At 38.2% G+C, this 17,761-nt stretch overlaps 1 protein-coding gene across 2 annotated transcripts in view; it reads left to right on the forward strand.

Annotated features, from left to right (window-relative positions):
• Positions 1-17,761, forward strand: part of RNF115 (ring finger protein 115) — an 83,808-nt gene that overhangs the window by 13,290 nt on the left and 52,757 nt on the right. The window contains exons 2-4 of one of the 2 annotated variants that reach the window (XM_047872433.1): positions 13,493-13,551; positions 14,446-14,497; positions 17,354-17,411. In XM_047872433.1, coding sequence (XP_047728389.1) covers positions 13,542-13,551; positions 14,446-14,497; positions 17,354-17,411 — 120 coding nt within the window. In that variant the 5' untranslated portion in view covers positions 13,493-13,541. The remainder of the gene's footprint in view (positions 1-13,492; positions 13,552-14,445; positions 14,498-17,353; positions 17,412-17,761) is intronic. The other variant, XM_047872432.1, reaches the window with a different exon arrangement.

Consider the following 17,761-nt stretch of genomic DNA (forward strand, 5'->3'; position numbering starts at 1 on the left):
GTAAATTAATCATATTTGTAAAGTTCTCTTATCTCATTGATGGAGTGTCTTCACTATTATATTTTGGTAAAGAGGTCTGCATCAGAGGTTCTGGGATTGCTTTGTGGGTACATGGTAGAAAGGAGGGCAGTGCTAAATTATTTTATTTAAAAGTCTCTTATTTAATGTAATCTAAAATCTTTTAAAAAATCTTTAATCTTAAAAATATTTTTTAAAATCTTTTAAAAACGTAATCTAGGGGCGCCTGGATGGCTCAGTTGGTTAAACGGCTCAGGTCATGATCTCGTGGTCCGTGAGTTCGAGCCCCGCGTCAGGCTCTGTGCTGATGGCTCAGAGCCTGGAGCCTGTTTCGGATTCTGTGTCTCCCTTTCTCTGACCCTCCCCCATTCATGCTCTGTCTCTCTCTGTCTCAAAAATAAATAAACGTTAAAAAAAATTTTTTTAAATGTAATCTAAATCTTTATTCCTGGGGTGTCTGGATGGCTCAGTGGTTAAGCGTCCAACTTCAGCTCAGGTCATTATCTCGCGGTTTGTGGGTTGGAGCCCCGTGTTGGGCTCTGTGCTGACAGCTCAGAGCTGGGAGTCTACTTTGGTTTCTGTGTCTCCCTCTCTCCCTGCCCCTCCTCTACTGTGCTCTATCTCTCTCTCTCTGTCTCTCAAAAATAAATAAATGTTAAATTAAAAATTATAAATCTTTATTCCTATATTTTTAGTTTTAAATTGATAGTTTTATTTATTTATTTTTTTAAATTTTCTAAATGTTTATTTTTGAGAGAGAGCGTGAGTGGGGTAGGGGCAGAGAGAGAGGGAGACACAGAATCTGTAACAGGCTCCAGGCTCCTAGCTGTCAGCACAGAGCCCGACGCAGGGCTTGAACTCACGAACCATGAGACCATGACCTGAGCTGAAGTGGGACACTTACCCGACTGAGCCACCCAGGCGCCCCTAAATTGATACTTTTAAAATGAAATGACAGTGATAGTAGCTGATGATTTTTTAAAAATGATTTTACTTGGCAAAATAGAAAAGTTGACAGTCCTGGGTGTGAGTTCTTAACTTTCCAGTTTTAAAATTGAACTGCTTTATGGAATCTCAAAATCTGGAAATCAGTCTAAGTCAGTGTTTCTCAAAATCGTGTGCCTGGAGACTTAACCGTGCATTCAGAATCCTGGTAAAATGCTACATACTGAATCATCGTCTTGTCTCCATTCCTCCATTTCCCCTTTTCTGACACAGAGTGGCATATTAATGGTTCTGAAAAATCATTCAGTGAAGCAACACACTTAATAATATTATTTAATCCAGCCTTTTCCAGATGTTTTTTCTTTTTCTTTATAGACTTTATAGACTACATGGTTTGGGAAATGTTCCACGTTAAAATTGCTGAGAGGAATTTATTAGAATCTACAATTTGTTGAAAATGTTATGTTCTGGATACTATTTCATTGATGAAGTGTGACTTGCCCAACATCACACAGTTGGTTTGTTTCTTTGTGCTTCTAGTCCAGTTTTGTTTAAGCTTCAGATTCACTGCTTTTAACCACTGAGGCTCTTCTGAAATATTGCTCAGTTCTTATTTTGAGGCTAAGTAACCAAATATTAGGATATTCAGAGAAGTTTGTTTTATGGGCCTTTACTTCCTTAAGTGTGATTTCATTAGAACATACACTTTGTACATCATTTCAGTAGTTTTTAATACCAAGTTATTTTTCTTTCTCTACTAAGCATGCTTTTATTTCTGCACCATGCTTGGAATGTAGAGCTTCAAATGTATTTTCTGGGAGAATAAATGTTTTCAGTTTATGTAAGAAGATTCTATCAGCCTAAGCTGAATGCAGGAAGATAAATGTTGTCCTCCAAACTGGTGGTACACATCAGAGCTAAAGACAAACTTTTTGGGTCATTTACCATTTTATATCTATGCCACTGGGTTGTTCTTGCTGCCTTTAGTGTGAGCAAAGAACATTATAACTAAATCTATTGTGGTTATATTGTGTTTTATGAACTTAACTTTTCCTCTGGTAATTTTTGTAGTTTAGTCTGTTTTTTTCTTAGAAAATTTGGCTTCTTGTTCATCTGATCAAGCTTTTATTAAGTAACGTTTTGTTCTGTGACCTGATTTTCTGCCTTGTTATACAATGCACTAAAGAAGGTTGGTTGATTATACGTACCACTCCTGTTTGGAGTCCCCGATAATGTCAATGTTCAGTCATGGCCTGGAATGAAAGAACAAAATGGTGAAAGTTGTGTATGTTACTGTTCTTAGGGAGTAAGACCATAAGTCAAAGCAATTTTATTGGCCTGGAACTGGATTACAGCTCTTCAAACAGTATTTAAATTGTATAGGTATCTTTGTATAACACTAAAACTGTAAAACTGTAGCCTGATGTTTTCTTGTTTTCTTTTTCTTTTTCTTTCTTTCTTTCTTTCTTTCTTTCTTTCTTTCTTTCTTTCTTTTTTTGTACTGGTTTTCTTTCTAATAACCAAGGGAACAATCATTTAAGATTTTTGGAGTTCAGAATGCTCAAAATGCTTCAAAATACTTTCATCTTTTTTTTAAATGAGTAGTTGGCCACATGAATGAGTGAAACTTTCTTGTTTCCCTGAAGGAGAGGTGGGGGAGACAAGTCAATGAGGACAGCATTTGTGCTCTAGTTTTACAGATGGAGAAACAGGTCTTACAAAGACCATTAAGGTAATGATGGGATTGGAAACAGAACCCCAAAGTTCTGTTGTCTGTGTGTGTGTGTTTTGTTAAAATTTTTTTAATACTTATTTTTGAGACAGAGAGAGACAGCATGAGTGGGGGAGGGGCAGAGAGAGAGAGGGAGACACAGAATCCAAAGCAGGCTCCAGGCTCCAAACTGTCAGCACAGAGCCCGATGCAGGGCTCGAACTCACAAACCATGAGATCATGACCTGAGCTGAAGTCGATGCTCAAGCTACTAAGCCACCCAGGCACCCCTGTGTGTGTGTGTGTTTTTTTTTTAATGTTTATTCATTTTTTGAGAGAGGAAGGCAGAGAGGCAGACACAGAATCCGAAGCATGCTCCAGGCTCTAGGCTCTGAGCTGTCAGCACAGAGCCCGACGTGGGGCTTGAACCCATGAACTGCAAGGTCATGACCTGAGCGGAAATCAGATGCTTAACTGACTGAACCACCAAGGTGCCCCTGTTGTCTTTGTTTTAGGGTACACTTGATGCTTTTGAAAAGGGAGGAAGTGTACCTTGGTTTGAAAAGAAATAATCATAAGGGATTTATGGATAAGGTCTCTAGAAAAAAAAGCAGTGTCTTTTACCTGTAGATGTGAGCTGGCATGAAATTCTGGGTGTGGTGGGTCTGGCCTAGGAGCTATGCTGTGTTTGAGTTTGTGTTCCTAATCCTTCGAGTTAGGAGTTTCTGAATAGATTTGCTAGGTGATACTCAAAGAGAATATGAACAAGAGGATATGACTAAATATTGTGATCTTATGTTTTGATTCTGTTAAACAAGACAGAAAATAGGCTTCTGTTTTAGATAAAATTTAACAAAACCCACTTAGTAGATGCTATGCTGATAGTGATCGTGTAGAAGAGCAAAGCTGTGGGAATTAGAAAATAAATAGAAAGGCTTCCTATTTCATGTTCTGAATTAATGTTAGATACCAATTTGCATGAAATTCAAGATGGGATTTAATATAAATAAGTCTTGGCTTGTAGCTCATTGTCCTGCCAAAACCTCACATTTTTTTGGTAATTGATCCCTTGAAATACAAGAAGGAAAAGAAAATGATGAATTAAAACCACCCTTTCCTTTTCTATTCAGTATTCAAGTGCTTTGTGCACTCTTGGGCTGTTCTTCTAAGTAGGTAAGCCTCAGGGCTAAGCTATACTTAGGGAGTTGTTCCTGGTTCAGACTATTAATGGTGAAAAATGTTTCTGCTTGTGGGTATTTTTAGATGGAACAGGCAGTGGAACATCTAAAGCAGTTTATTCAAGTGTACCTGCTACTGAGTATCTTCACTTGGGTTTTATACAATAAACTTTTGGACCCTAGGGAGAAAGCAGCTTAGTTTGGTACAAACCATTGGGTTCCTATTTCCAATGATTCTGGGTAATTAGGTTTGTTATACTTCTCTTTTATAGATGAAAAGATAGAAATGACCTAATGAACTTTTTTTAATAAAACTTTGTGACTGTGGGAACTATATAGGCTGGCAGTATTTTGGTTGGTGGGGTTTGTGTGATGATTTGATGTATTAATGTTGAAGCAGAGGAGAGAGATTTCCATAGTGCCAGATGTATAGTGGACGCTTATCATTACCTTGGCTTCCCCTTCCTTTTGCTTTGTTTTGTTTTAATTTAATTTAATTTTATAGAGAGAGTGTGCATGTGCAAGCAAGGGAGGGGGCAAGGGGAAGAGACAAAGAATCTTAAGCAGGCTCCACGCTCAGGGTGGAGCCTGGTGTGGAGCTCAGTCCCACAGCCTTGGGATCATGACCTGAGCCAAAGTCAAGAGTTGGACACTCAACCGACTCAGCCACCCAGGCATCATTACCCCTCCTCTTTTCTTCCAACATAAACCCCTTACGCTTAAAATTCAAAACTCTCTGTCTGAGTATATGAATATATCAGGATGATACTAAGGCCAAGGGAGTATAGAGATAGAGACTGTGTTTGGTTCCCGTTTGAACTTTTTACAAATTTACCTTAATTCACGGTATTCCTCCAAATTAGAGTTAAGATTACTTCTGAAAAACAAATTAGGAAAATTAAAATGTAAAGTAACCATCTTTAGAAGTGACCCAAGAGATAAGCACTTAAAATCCAGTCTCGTAATCTCATTATAGAGAAGACTAAACTGTGATTGTAACTAAGAAAACAACAAAGACAAGTAATTGTATTATGTAGTCTGTCAGGAGAAACAGTGTGTCTCTTAGAAGAAGGTATGGGAATTGGAGGTCAGCAGTGAAAGGGTAGAAAGGAAAGTCAGAGGCAAACATCAGCTGTGCTCTTCCTGGTACTGCCCAAGGGGAGGGGAATCCCAGGTCCTTGATTTTGAGGATCTGGTTTATGCTCACTCAGAGTGGTGATGGGTATATTAGGCTATTGTAGCATGATGGCACAAGCTATATATCCACTCGTCTTAGTGCTCTGATTCTCTCCTTATTTAGCACAAGATTATAATCTCTAATAATTATAATAGCTATATTTATTAAATGTCTGCTATCTAATGTGCCAGTCACTGAATTAGGTATTTTGCAGACATCTTAATCTTTCTAATATATAGCAGTGAAGCAAGCCTCTCCATTTTACACGAGGAAATTGAGTCTCAGAAAGGTAATGTGACTTCCGCAAGACCGTATATCTAATTAGTAGAGCCCTGAGATTGAAATTTAGGTCTCTGATTTTAATTCCTTCCTCTGTGCCATGAGGCTTTTCAGGCTGACTTGCTTATTGAGAAAGACTGTTGATAGTAAAAGTAAATGGGCCACTTGATAACTCTCTTGTCATTGAAATTAAGTAAGTTGGCATTTCAGGTTTTATGTATATGGCCTCTGAATTTGTCTTCTGTGAATTTTTTCCTAAGAGACAGATCTCTTGGTCTGTTAAGTTAGATTTCTGAGTTTGTAAGGTTGAGGGTTTCAGACCTTGGATTGTGTGTTTATCAGGATAATGCTCCCCTATAAGAGAGGGAGGGGGCTGAATGGCTGCTGAAATTCCCAGTGCCTCATTTGGCCTTGCTATAAACTTTTCCATCCAGTCCTCAGGAAATTATAGTTTCTATTCCTTTCTCTAAAAGCATAGTTATTGTTAATCAATGTGTAATGAAAAGAACATAAGAGAAAGACCAGGATTCACAGCTCTTTTTTAACACTTGCGCGGTGTTCAGGCTTTCTATTACTGGCTAACAAATCACCCAGAATTCAGTGTCTTAAGCACACTAATTTATTATCTCTTATGTTTCTGTGGATTTACATAGTTCAGCTGGTCAGTTCTCACTTGGGATCTTTCATGTAGTTGTGTTCAGATAGTGCCTTATGATGGAGCCATCCGAAGGCTCTCCTGGGCTGGACGTCTAAGCTGTTGTTTTCCTTTTACAGTCCAATTCTTGTCTGATGTCTCTGTATTCTCCACATGGCCTCTCTCTCCAGCAGAGTAGCCTGGACATATGTGGCTGCTCAGGAGCTGTTAGGCAGTTAATGGCTTTCTCTTGAACTGGCCCAATATTCTGTCAAAGAAGCCCCAACCCCCCCCCCCCCCCAATTCAAACGGGGTGGAATAGAAGGTCGTGTTGCAGAAAAGTGTGATGTGCATTGGGAGATTTTGTTGGGACTGTCTTTGGAAAGTCAGATCTGCTACAGACAGCTTATTTCATGTTTTTATCTGTAAAATAAAAATAATATTCACCTCACAGATTGGTTAAGAGAAATCATAGGTGTTTCACAAACATAAGTACTCTTCTCCTGTAATTCTCCAGCCTAATAGATTATTTCTTGTTTTTTTGTTCCAATTTTATCTTATTTTATTTTTAAAAATTAATTATTTTAAATTTACATCCAAGTTAGCATATAGTGTAATAATGATTTCAGGAATAGATTCCAGTGATTCATCCCCTATGTATAGCACTCAGTGCTCATCCCAACAAAATGTTTTCCTTAATGCCCCTTACCTATTTAGCCCATCCCCCCACCCACAGCCTTACCAGCAACCCTCAGTTTGTTCTCTGTATATGAGTCTCTTATGTTTTGTCCCCCTCCCTGTTTTTATATTATTTTTGTTTCCCTTCCCTTAAGTTCATCTGTTTTGTATCTTAAATTCCACATATGCCTGAAGTCATACAATATTTGCCTTTCTCTGACTTATTTCGCTTAGCATAATACCCTCTAGTCCCATCCATGTTGTTGCAAATGGCAAGATTTCATTCTTTTTGATTGCCAAATAATACTCCATCGTATATATATACCACGTCTTCTTTATCCATACATTTGTTGATGGACATTTGGGCTCTTTCCATACTTTGGCTATTGTCAATAGCACTGCTATAAACATTGGGGTGCATGTGCCCCTTTGAAACAGCACGCCTGTATCCCTTCGTTATATACACAGTAGTGCAATTGCTGGGTTGTAGGGTAGTTCTATTTTTAACTTTTTGAGGAACCTCCATACTGTTTTCCAGAGTGGCTGCACCAGTTTGCATTCCCACCAGCAGTGCAAGAGATCCTCTTTCTCCACATCCTCGCCAACATCTGTTGTTGCCTGAGTTGTTAATTTTAGCCATTCTGACAGGTGTGAGGTGGTATCTCATTGTGGTTTTGATTTGTATTTCCCTGATGATGAGTGAGATTGAGCATTTTTTCATGTGTCTGTTAGCCATCTGGATGTCTTCTTTGGAAAACTGCCTATTCATGTTTTTTGCCCATTTCTTACCGGATAATTTGTTTTTTGGGTGTTGATTTTGATAAATTTTTTATAGATATTGGATAGTAACCCTTTATTTGATATGTCATTTGCAAATATCTTCTCCCATTCCATTGGTTGCCTTAAAATTTTTTTTTAATGTTTATTTTTTTGAGAGAGAGAGAGAGAGAAAGAGACAGCACAAGTGGGGGAGGGGCAGAGAGAGAGACACACACACAGAATCCGAAGCAGGCTCCACACTCTGAGCTGTCAGCACAGAGCCAGACACAGTGCTTGAACCCACGAACCATGAGATCATGACCTGATCTGAAGTCGGAGGCTTAACCGACTGAGCCACCCAGGTGCTCCCATTGGTTGCCTTTTAGTTTTGCTGAATGTTTCCTTTGCTGTGCAGAAGCTTTTTATCTTGATGAGGTCCCAATAGTTCATTTTTGCTTTGGTTTCCTTTGCCTCCAGAGATGTGTTGAGTAAGAAGTTGCTGCGGCTGAGGTCAGAGAGGTTTTTGCCTGCTTTCTCCTCGAGGATTTTGGTGGCTTCCTGTCTTACATTTAGGTCTTTCATCCATTTTGAGTTTATTTTTGTGTATGGTGTAAGAAAGCGGTCCAGGTTCATTTTTCTGCATGTCGGTGTCCAGTTTTCCCAGCACCATTTGCTGAAGAGACTTCTTTATTCGGTTGGATATTCTTTCCTGCTTTGTCAAAGATTAGTTGGCCATACATTTGTGGGTCAATTTCTTGGCTCTCTATTCTGTTCCATCTGAGGGTCTGTTTTTGTGCTAGTAACATACTATCTTGATGATTAGCTTTGTAATACATATTGAAGTGTGGGATTGTGATGCCTCGTGCTTTGGTTTTCTTTTTCAAGATTGCTTTGGCTATTCGGGGTCTTTTCTGGTTCCATACAAATTTTAGGATTGTTTGTTCTAGCTAATAGATTATTTCTAATCTACTTTTACTTTGGGTCACAGTTTAGTACATGGTTTGGTTACCATTTTCCTGACCTATGTTTCTCAGACTGATATAACTTAAAAAACTTTATCTTGGACAATTTTAAACATATCAATAATAGTAAAAGAAGTATACTAGTATAAAATAATAGTATAAGAAGCCCACATGTACCCAGCTTTAATAATTATTAAGTCAAGCCGATCTTATTTCATGCATCTCCACCCTCCGTCAACATCATGTCTCCAGATTAGTTTGAAGCAATTGTTACAATCTTTGAGTCTTTATTTATTTTTTCTTTTTGTTGTTGTTTTTTATATTTTTTATTTTAGAGAGAGTGTGTGTAAGCAAGGCAGGGGGCAGAGGGAGGGAGGGAGGGAGGGAGAGAGAGAGAGAGAGAGAGAGAGAGAGAGAATTTTAAGCAGACTCTATGCTCAGTGTAGAGCCCAATGCGAGAGGGGATCATGACCAGAGCCAAAATCAAGAGTTGGACACTCAACCGACTGAGCCACCCAGGTGCCCCACAACGTTTTAGTCCTTAGAGTGAAGGAGTGGCACCTTGGTGTAGCTGGGAGTCAGGAAATGTGACTAGAGTCACTCGAGAAGAAAAATGGTAGTATAAGTCGAGTGCTATCAGGCCTTTAAAAAGAAAATCTAGAAACTGAACTATAACATCTTTAGAATGTTATACTAGGGTTTTCAGGCTTCCAAGAGAATGAAAGATAATTTTCTAAGAACAGACCTTTGTTCTAAGAACAGACTACTGAAGTATGCAAGAGACAAGTCTACATTTTTTACTTTGATAATTAGAGGATGACAAGCTTATGAATTCCAAAAAGTTCTCCTCTAATGTTGATTGCAGGAGAGAGAATCCATGGCTGAGTATTTGTTTGTTTTATAATTATAAAACAAGCTACTTTTATCAAGAATAATTTACAGAGCATTTGGAAAGAGTTTTGGTTCTCATCCCTGTAATCAAAATAGAATTATTTAGATTGTCTGTAAATGGAAGGTGTACCTAGTGATAGGAGGAACACCATAGTACTTGTCAGTTTTGTTTGTCCCTGTTCTGTAAAGGAGCTATGGTGGCTGACAGCCTGGTTCCTAGAACTGTGCCTGGGATCATGATGAGAAGACTTGTATATTTCTCTACTCTAAGTCAGCATGATTCTTGCATCAGTCTTTTTGTCTTCCCAATTGTGATATCTGCCTTTTGAAATTATTTTCTCTCCATAACAACCTCTTAACATCATTTTGGAAGTTTAGTATCAATGTAGATGACCCTTTAACTCTGAAGACCTTCATCCCTACTCCCCTTTAGCCACCTACTCCCATTGCTATATCTTGGATTTTGTGATCACCCAGAACTGTTCTACCTCTGAAACCTCAGCCTCCACTATCTCATGGTCCAACCATAACTTAAGTTTTCAGCTCTTATATTCTTTACTTTACTCTACCTATTCTCTGATTATATCAGATTCTGGTACTTTGACTCTTATTTGTGGGGTGTGTGTCGTCAGTATTTGTTGAACACCTGTCTCTTCTATGCATATAGAGGTAATCAGAAGTGATCTGCACCCTGCCATTATGAAACTTTAAGTTTACTGGAGATAGACATTAAAAAAACATTTAAAAATATATACTTACAAATTTTGATAAGTGCTATAAAGTAATAAAGGTGCTGTAGAGGATAATAATAAGAGGGGATCAGAAGATGGGTGAAATAGGTGAAGGGGATTAAGAGGTACAGTCTTACAATTATAAAATAAATAAGTCACAGGGCTGAAAAGTACAGCATAGGGAATATAGTCAATAATATGGTAACAACTCTGTATGGTGACAGATGGTAACTACGCTTATTGTGATCATTTTGTAATGTATATAAATAATTGAGTTACTGTGTTGTACCCTTGAAACCAGTACAGTATCTTATGTCAATTGTTCTTCAATTAAAAAAGAAAAGAATAAGAAGAAACTACTTTAGGTTCGGTGATGAAAGAAGGATTTTCTGACATGATACTAAAATGGAGGCAAAAAAAAAAAAAAAAAAAACAAAAAATCCTGACAATAAAGAGATTGGATCCCAACTTGCTCTGGAAAAAACAAAAAACAAAAAACAAAACCTGACAATAAAGAGATTGGATCCCAACTTGCTCTGAAAAAAAAAAAAAAAAAAAAGGAGGCTAAAGAATTAGAAGTTCCTTGCCATGCACGCAGTTAGGGGGAATAGTGTTTTATATATATATATATATATATATATATATATATATATATATATATATATATAGGTATGTATGTGTGTGTGTGTGTGTGTGTGTGTGTGTGTGTGTGTATGTACATATATAGCGTTTATGTATATATATACGTATATATATATGCAAGCTTAGAGGCAGGGCGAGCTTGATGAGTCAGAAAAAATGAAAGAAGGCCCATGTAGCTGGAATGTACTGAGGGAGGGAGAATAGCCTGAAGTGATGTGGGCCAGTTGAATAGAAGCTAGCTGAATCGTGGCCTTGTAAGTCATGTTTAAGAGTTTGATTTTATACAAAGTGTTTTGGGAAATAGTTAAAGGGTATTAAGTTGGGAAATGACATGGCTGTTTTTATGTTTAGAAAAAGATCATTCTGACTTCAGTATGCAGAAGATATGGAAAGGCTGTGACACTTAAGAGGAAAGGTATTTCTGTGTCTAGGTCCAGTCCTGGCTTAAGATAGTGTGGCAGTGGTGGGGCATGAAGCAGATTTGAGAAATGTGTTCAAACTAGGAGTGCCAGGATTTGATTGTTGAATGTTGGAAGATAGCGGAATGGGAGGTATCAGGAATGGCTCCCAGGTTTCCAGTATGAGCAGACTGGTGTGCCAGCTCATCAGGTGTGTGTGTAAGAAAGAAAGAGGGTTCAGAAGCATGGTCTGGGGTGGAGATACACATTGGGGAATTGTTCCATACAGAAGATATTTAAACATTGGGAATGAGTGAGCGGAGAGGGAGGAAATCATAGGAGCCAGCACTATGGTTGTGATTGATTCCTTTTTTTAATGTTTGTTTATTTTTGAGAGAGTGCAAGCTGGGGAGGGGCAGTGAAAGGAGGACAGAGGATCTGGAGGCGGCTCTGTGCTGACAGCAGAGAGCCCAACGTGGGGCTTGAACTGACGAACCGTGAGATCGTGACCTGAGCTGAAGTCAGATGCTCAACCAACTGAGCCACCCAGGTGTCCCGTAATTGATTCCTGTCTTTCTTTTTAACATTAGACCTTAGAATAGATTTAAGGTTAGCCTTCTGAAATCAATCTCATTTGCACTCAGATAAACTTTCTTAGTGGGAGACAAAGGGATAGAATTACTGCTACTTGGGAGGTTGGAGGATGAAGGAGTAGAGGGAGGGGCTTAGTGATTTATATGATTTCCAGATTATTTTATTTCTGGAGTAGTTTACAGTGTGCCAGTTGTGAGTGTTTCTCGTCCTTCATGTGGGTAGCCGAGAAAAAACTGTGAGAGCTTCTGATCCACAGGTTAAAGTTCATAGTTAATCTGAAGTTTTCCACAGTCTTACCCTTGCCTGTCTATCCACGCTCCTGTGGCAACCACTCCCCCCCAAATTCCATGTGTGTTATACTCTGTTGTTATGATCCTAAGCTCATAATTTCCTTTTTCATGGAGAAAACAGGCTAATAATTTAAGTCTCTGTTTTAGATAAAGCCTTCCTGATTCTCTTAGGCAAACTTTGGCCTTTCCTTATATTCCCAGTGTGCATTGATTATAGCAATTATTTTATTAAATTTTACTGTTTCGTTGATAGATTGTATCCTCACCCAGCTAATTTCCTTGATGGAGGGGATTGGTCTTTTTTCTTTATATCTCTTTTAAGAAAGCATTTTAATGTTTGAATTGCCATTCTGTCTTTGAGTAACCCAATATGGCTTACGTCACTTTCTGATAAGACAAAGTTTATTTAAGGTTTAGAAAATATAGGGAGCAAGAAAATAGTTGAAAATGTCTTTCCTAGATCTATTTTAATAGGGAGTTAAAATACATTTTTTAAAACTATGATAAGACAGTCTCTAATGTGTATTCTTTGTTATCAATATCAATGCTTGATATTTATTTAAAAGAAAGATTCAGGGTGCCTGGGTGGTTGGTTAAGCATCTGACTTCGGCTCAGGTCATGATCTTGCGGTTTGTGAGTTCGAGCCCCACGTCGGGCTCTGTGCTGACAGCTCAGAGCCTGGAACCTGCTTCAGATTCTGTGTCTCCCTCTCTCTCTGCCCCTCCCCTGCTCACACTCTGTCTCTCAAAGATAAAAACCTTAAAAAATAAAAAATAAAGATTCAAGGTACCAAAGGAAATAGAGGCTGATTTAATGGAATTGTTCTAGTTATTTGAATTAACACTTTTTTTTTTAATGTTTATTTATTTATTTTGAGAGAGAGAGAGAGAGAGAGAGAGCACGCGTGCTCCAGAGGGGCAGAGAGAGAGAGGGAGAGAGAATCCCAAGCAGGCTCTGCACTGTCAGCATGAACCCGATGCAGGGCTCAGTCTCACAAACTATGAGATCACAACCTGAGTTGAAATCAAGAGTCAGACACTCAACTGAGTAAGCCACCCAAGGTGGCCGTAAATTAACATTTCTGTTAAATACCTGAGAATGTTAAGTCTTATTGGGAATTATTGGTAGTCAAAAAATAGATTAGAAATATTGTAAAATTTCATTGTGAATTTCTAGTCTACCAGTTGATTTATACTGTGATTCAGTTCGTGTCTCCTATATGTTTATAGCAAAAAAATGGCAGTTTTTGTACCTATCAATATTATAATCTTACTGTTCTGATATTTAGTGGAGATTTTTCATTAGATTTGAAGAGAATATTAGATCATGGATTGATTCCAGTTTTTTAAAAATTCAGCCCAAATTAAAAAAAAAATCTGACATTCTCCCTCTCAGAGTTCTCAGGGGGAACCTCTTAGGAAGACATTCTGCAAATTTCTTAAGGAATTCTTTATTTGCCAGAGTGTGATAGAAAAAACTGTCCTTGTAGTCAGCAAGTACATGTAACATTTCAGAGCTTCAGTGTGTGTACAGCATATTATTCTGAAACGACATACTTGGCTTTCTAATGAAAGACTTTTATTATTTCTTCCTTTCTTTTATAGGAATATATTTGTCCCAGATGTGAATCAGGCTTTATTGAAGAAGTGACAGATGATTCCAGGTATTGTACAAGCTCATGAATAAATCAGGCATTCAGTTATCCAAATTACTTTATTTCAGCATCTACTGAATGAATAGAAAGAAATTGGTTTTATAACTTACACTCTGCTGAGAGAGGGAGGGAAAGAGGGAGGAAAAGCGGCAGGGGGAATGGTAATAAAAATGGGAAAATTTGGGATGTGATGAGATGAGAGGCGCTGTTTCAGATTGTGTGTATGTGGCATTCCTTGGAAACCTCTATATCCGTATCAGAGTAAATCTGGTAAGTGTTCATTTATTTTCTGAGACTTTGGTGTTCCTTTAGATTATTGGGTGGTTTTTAGTGGCCACTCTGTTGCCTGCAGGTGAATTACGTTTCTTTGGTGGGCTGGGGAGCAACTCCTGACAAAGATATCTAATAAGGTAAATAGGCTGTTCCAGCCAGAGAAGCCAAGCTGTTAGTCTGCCTTGAGGAAGCCTTAGCTCCCTGTTCTTACTAAAATCATTGCCGTCAAGCCTATGCCATCTTGTCACTGTAATGTTAATACTTGGGTTTGTAATGCTTGAAATTGGTCTTATTAAAGATCTAAAAACTGTAAAAAGAGAAACTATTTCTGAGTGACAGTATTGTATAGTACATCTTGGTTAATATGAATAAAACTAAAAAATAAAAAGAATAGCGTTGATAGGATGATGGCCTTTTTTGGCTAAACATAATGGCACATTTGTTCTTTTGTGGCTATGTGGTTAGACAGTGGCTGGACAAATGAAGAAATACTGACTGGATAAAAAGAACCTGTAATTTGAAGCTTCTTTTAATCTTGGAGTGACTTTGGAGGTTTTAATGGCAGTAAGTAATTCCTTTACTGGAGGTTTTAATGGCAGTAAATAATGTCTTTACTGTTGCTGTTGGCAGACTCTAAAGTTGAAGGTCCCTTCCACAACCAGGAAAAACTACACATTTTACAGTATGTACTATTAGTTTAACTTTATTAACGATTGGCGATTATATGTGTACATGAACTGGAGCTTCTTGGGGCAGTATATGGCATGAGATCAAGTTTGGTACAAACACTTACATGTTGATCTAATAGCCTTGGTTTTAAATAACATAATACTAGCTCTAAACCTGTGGAGATTAGCATGACAGCGAAAGTAGCAATTTTGTGTGAATGGCATGCTAACTTGGGGTGGCTTTTTATTTGTGCTGTTAAAATTGCATCACATACTTACTGCAAACACTTATGCTGTGCATGTGTTAAGTAAGGAGCATATTGGTTGTTGGGAAGCAATTAATTGGCTTATTTTTTTTTTTTTTTTTTTTTTTTTTTTCTAAATTTTCTAAGTAGTAACCTTGGTTTCTTTAGCCCTGTATACAAAGTACGGTTCTAAGTGCAGATGGTGATCAACTGCAGGATGAATCTTTTTTTTAGCAGGGAACTATGAATTTTATGGATCCTGCTTTCACTTGACTTAATTCTTTTATTTGTGCCTTTGTAGGTCAAAGGTTATCTTGTGCAAGTGCTATTGGTAGCAAATACTCAGATGTAAAGATTATGTCTTTTAAAAGATCAGTATTTTACTTATTTATTCTTTAAATGTTTGTTTATTTTGAGAGAGTGTGTGCCTTGGTGCGTGCAAGCAGGGGAGGGGCAGAGAGGGAGAGAGAGGATTCCAAGTAGGCTCCATGTGCTGAGCTGGACGTGGAGCTTCATCTTATAACCGTGAGATCATGGTTATGATCTGAGCTGAGATCAAGAGTCTTAACTGACTGAGCCACCTAGGTGCCCCTGAAAGATCAGTGTTTTAAATGGTTGAAGAAACTTTTCTCTCAGAATCAGTATTTTAGAGCTAGCATGATATTCCCTTTTATGAAGTTCCTAAACATTTGCTGGTTTGCATACTTAGCAATTATAGTGTAAGTAGTGGATGGTAAAAATTAATGAGAAGAGGTCCTTACATGTAGGTACTGGATAATGGGCTCCAGATGCTACTAGACATTTGTCAGAGGGGCATTTGTAACATTTGTGAGAACATTTCTCAGGAGATGTGGTTGTCCCTTCTCTATGATTAGCCCTGTCACTCTTTTTCCAACGTTTTTTTTTTGTTTTTTTTTGTTTTTTTTTTTTTTAATTTTTGGGACAGAGAGAGACAGAGCATGAACGGGGGAGGGGCAGAGAGAGGGAGACACAGAATTGGAAACAGGCTCCAGGCTCTGAGCCATCAGCCCAGAGCCCGACGCGGGGCTCAAACTCACGGACCGCGAGATCGAGCCCTGTCACTCTTAAAATATGGAGGAATTTTAAGGAAAGGGAATGCTGAGGGAGTTTCAAGGGGAGCAGAACTATAAAAAAATAGAGTTGATAGCTTTAATTACCAAGGATATTTGAATCTCTGAAACCGGATAGTAAAGGCAGGAAAGAGCCCTGGAGGCCTATCTAGTCTTGAGCAATAAAATGGGTAGATGGTGGTAGTTGAATTATTTACGTAATTTAGCATAAATGTACTAGTATTTCTGGGCTTGTTCTACATTTGAAATGTTTTTGTAAAAGTGTTTTTAACTTCTGAAACAAATATAAGTGTTAAATAGTTTCTAATTAGCGAATAAGGCCTGAGCATGGCTGCGTAGGGGATGGCATTAGCTTTACTTTTTCACTTTTGGTTCTAGGCTAACCAGGGTGTGTTTGTTTCCTCAGTGAGCTGAGCTCAGTGCCTGGATTGGCGTTCTGAAACTGAAAGCTACTGTAGTTTGTGGACTTGTATCATTGAGTGACTGTGTGTACGTGTTTGTAGGCTTGTGTCTCTTTAAGTAAAAGTGGTATCTAGCAGTTCTTCTGATTCTTTCTATCCCTCTCTGCCCCACAAAGTGTTGGCCATTTTCCGCTCTCTTTTTTTTTGCAAATTTCATGGGACAGTGGGATCTGATATTTCTCCCTAATCTTTAGGAGTAGTTATTTTGTTTCCACATGCAATCTTAACTCAACTTTTATTTGCAAGTTATCAACATAAGATACAGCATTTCAGGTTTTCAAAAATGATGAGTGCTCTGTATAATGTCTGACACACAGTAAACACTTTACATATATTTGTGGTATTAATACAGTCTTTACCCTCTGAATTTATATTTATGAAAGGAGGGAAGGATTAGAAATGGATGAGACAAACACTAGATATTTATAAAAAAGGTAGAATTTAGAATCAAAGTCAAAGTGCAGAGGGGTGTGGAGGATCCTCGTTTGGTTGGTGAGCTCAGAAAAGACTTCATGAAGGAGGTAGCATTTGAGATGGGCCCTGAAGGATGTATAGGATAATCAAAGAATAGGGAAAACTGTCAGAAGGAGAAAAAATGTTTATTGCGTTCTTTTATAATGTGCTAAATATCGTACCAGACCCCTTGCAGTACTATATTTAATCATTCCCAAATAGTCTTACATGTTGTGTTCATCTGGTAGTTGAATGATTTTTTAGTGAAACGTTTCGAGAATCTTGTTTTAGTTCTTCGCCTCTTTGAGAATAAATGTTTTTCTTCTCTTGCTGGGTCAAATTTGAATTGCATTGCTGGCTGTGGGTCCTTCTTCCCACTCTGTGGTGGCCCCTCTTTTCAATTTTTCACTTGATTTGTGCTTGATTTTGTAGTTTGTTAAAATGTTTTTCATAGATTAAGCCACAAGCCAGTTCTTCATAATTTCCTTCATAGGTGTCACGTTGGGATGAGTTATTTTTCCTTATTGGGCTTTGTTCTCATTGTACCATTCTATATTTAGCTTCTGGGAGGGAAGCTCGTTCTAGGAATAGAACCGGTACTCATTCCTTTTTCTCTTCAGTTTTGTAGGTGGTGGCAGCAGCCGGATAGACAATAGCACATCAACACACTTTGCAGAGGTAAGTTTTCCTTTGGCTGTAGGGATTCTGTAAGGAGTGGGTGGGTGTTAAAATCTTGATGGATTTTCACTTCCCAGTGCAGCAGACCATCAGAGTCTATAAGAAAGATGTGTGCAAGAGTAGCCCTCAGGAAGATACTTGTGTTTTAGTAGTTCGGCCTTTGGCATGTTACTTTTGGTAAACCCTTGAAGAGAGAGTAACCTCCTTCATCTGTGCTGTTTTAAACTTGGTGGTGTGAGAAAAAAAAGCTGTGTTGTTTGTGAAACAACAGTGCTGTATACTCTGCTTTGGTGATGTGACAGCCCAGTAAAGAGCAGGCAGAATGAGTTGTAATTGAAGTCACAACGAGG

This window comes from Prionailurus viverrinus, chromosome C1, assembly GCF_022837055.1.
Source record: "Prionailurus viverrinus isolate Anna chromosome C1, UM_Priviv_1.0, whole genome shotgun sequence".
NCBI classification, from domain to species: domain Eukaryota; kingdom Metazoa; phylum Chordata; class Mammalia; order Carnivora; family Felidae; genus Prionailurus; species Prionailurus viverrinus.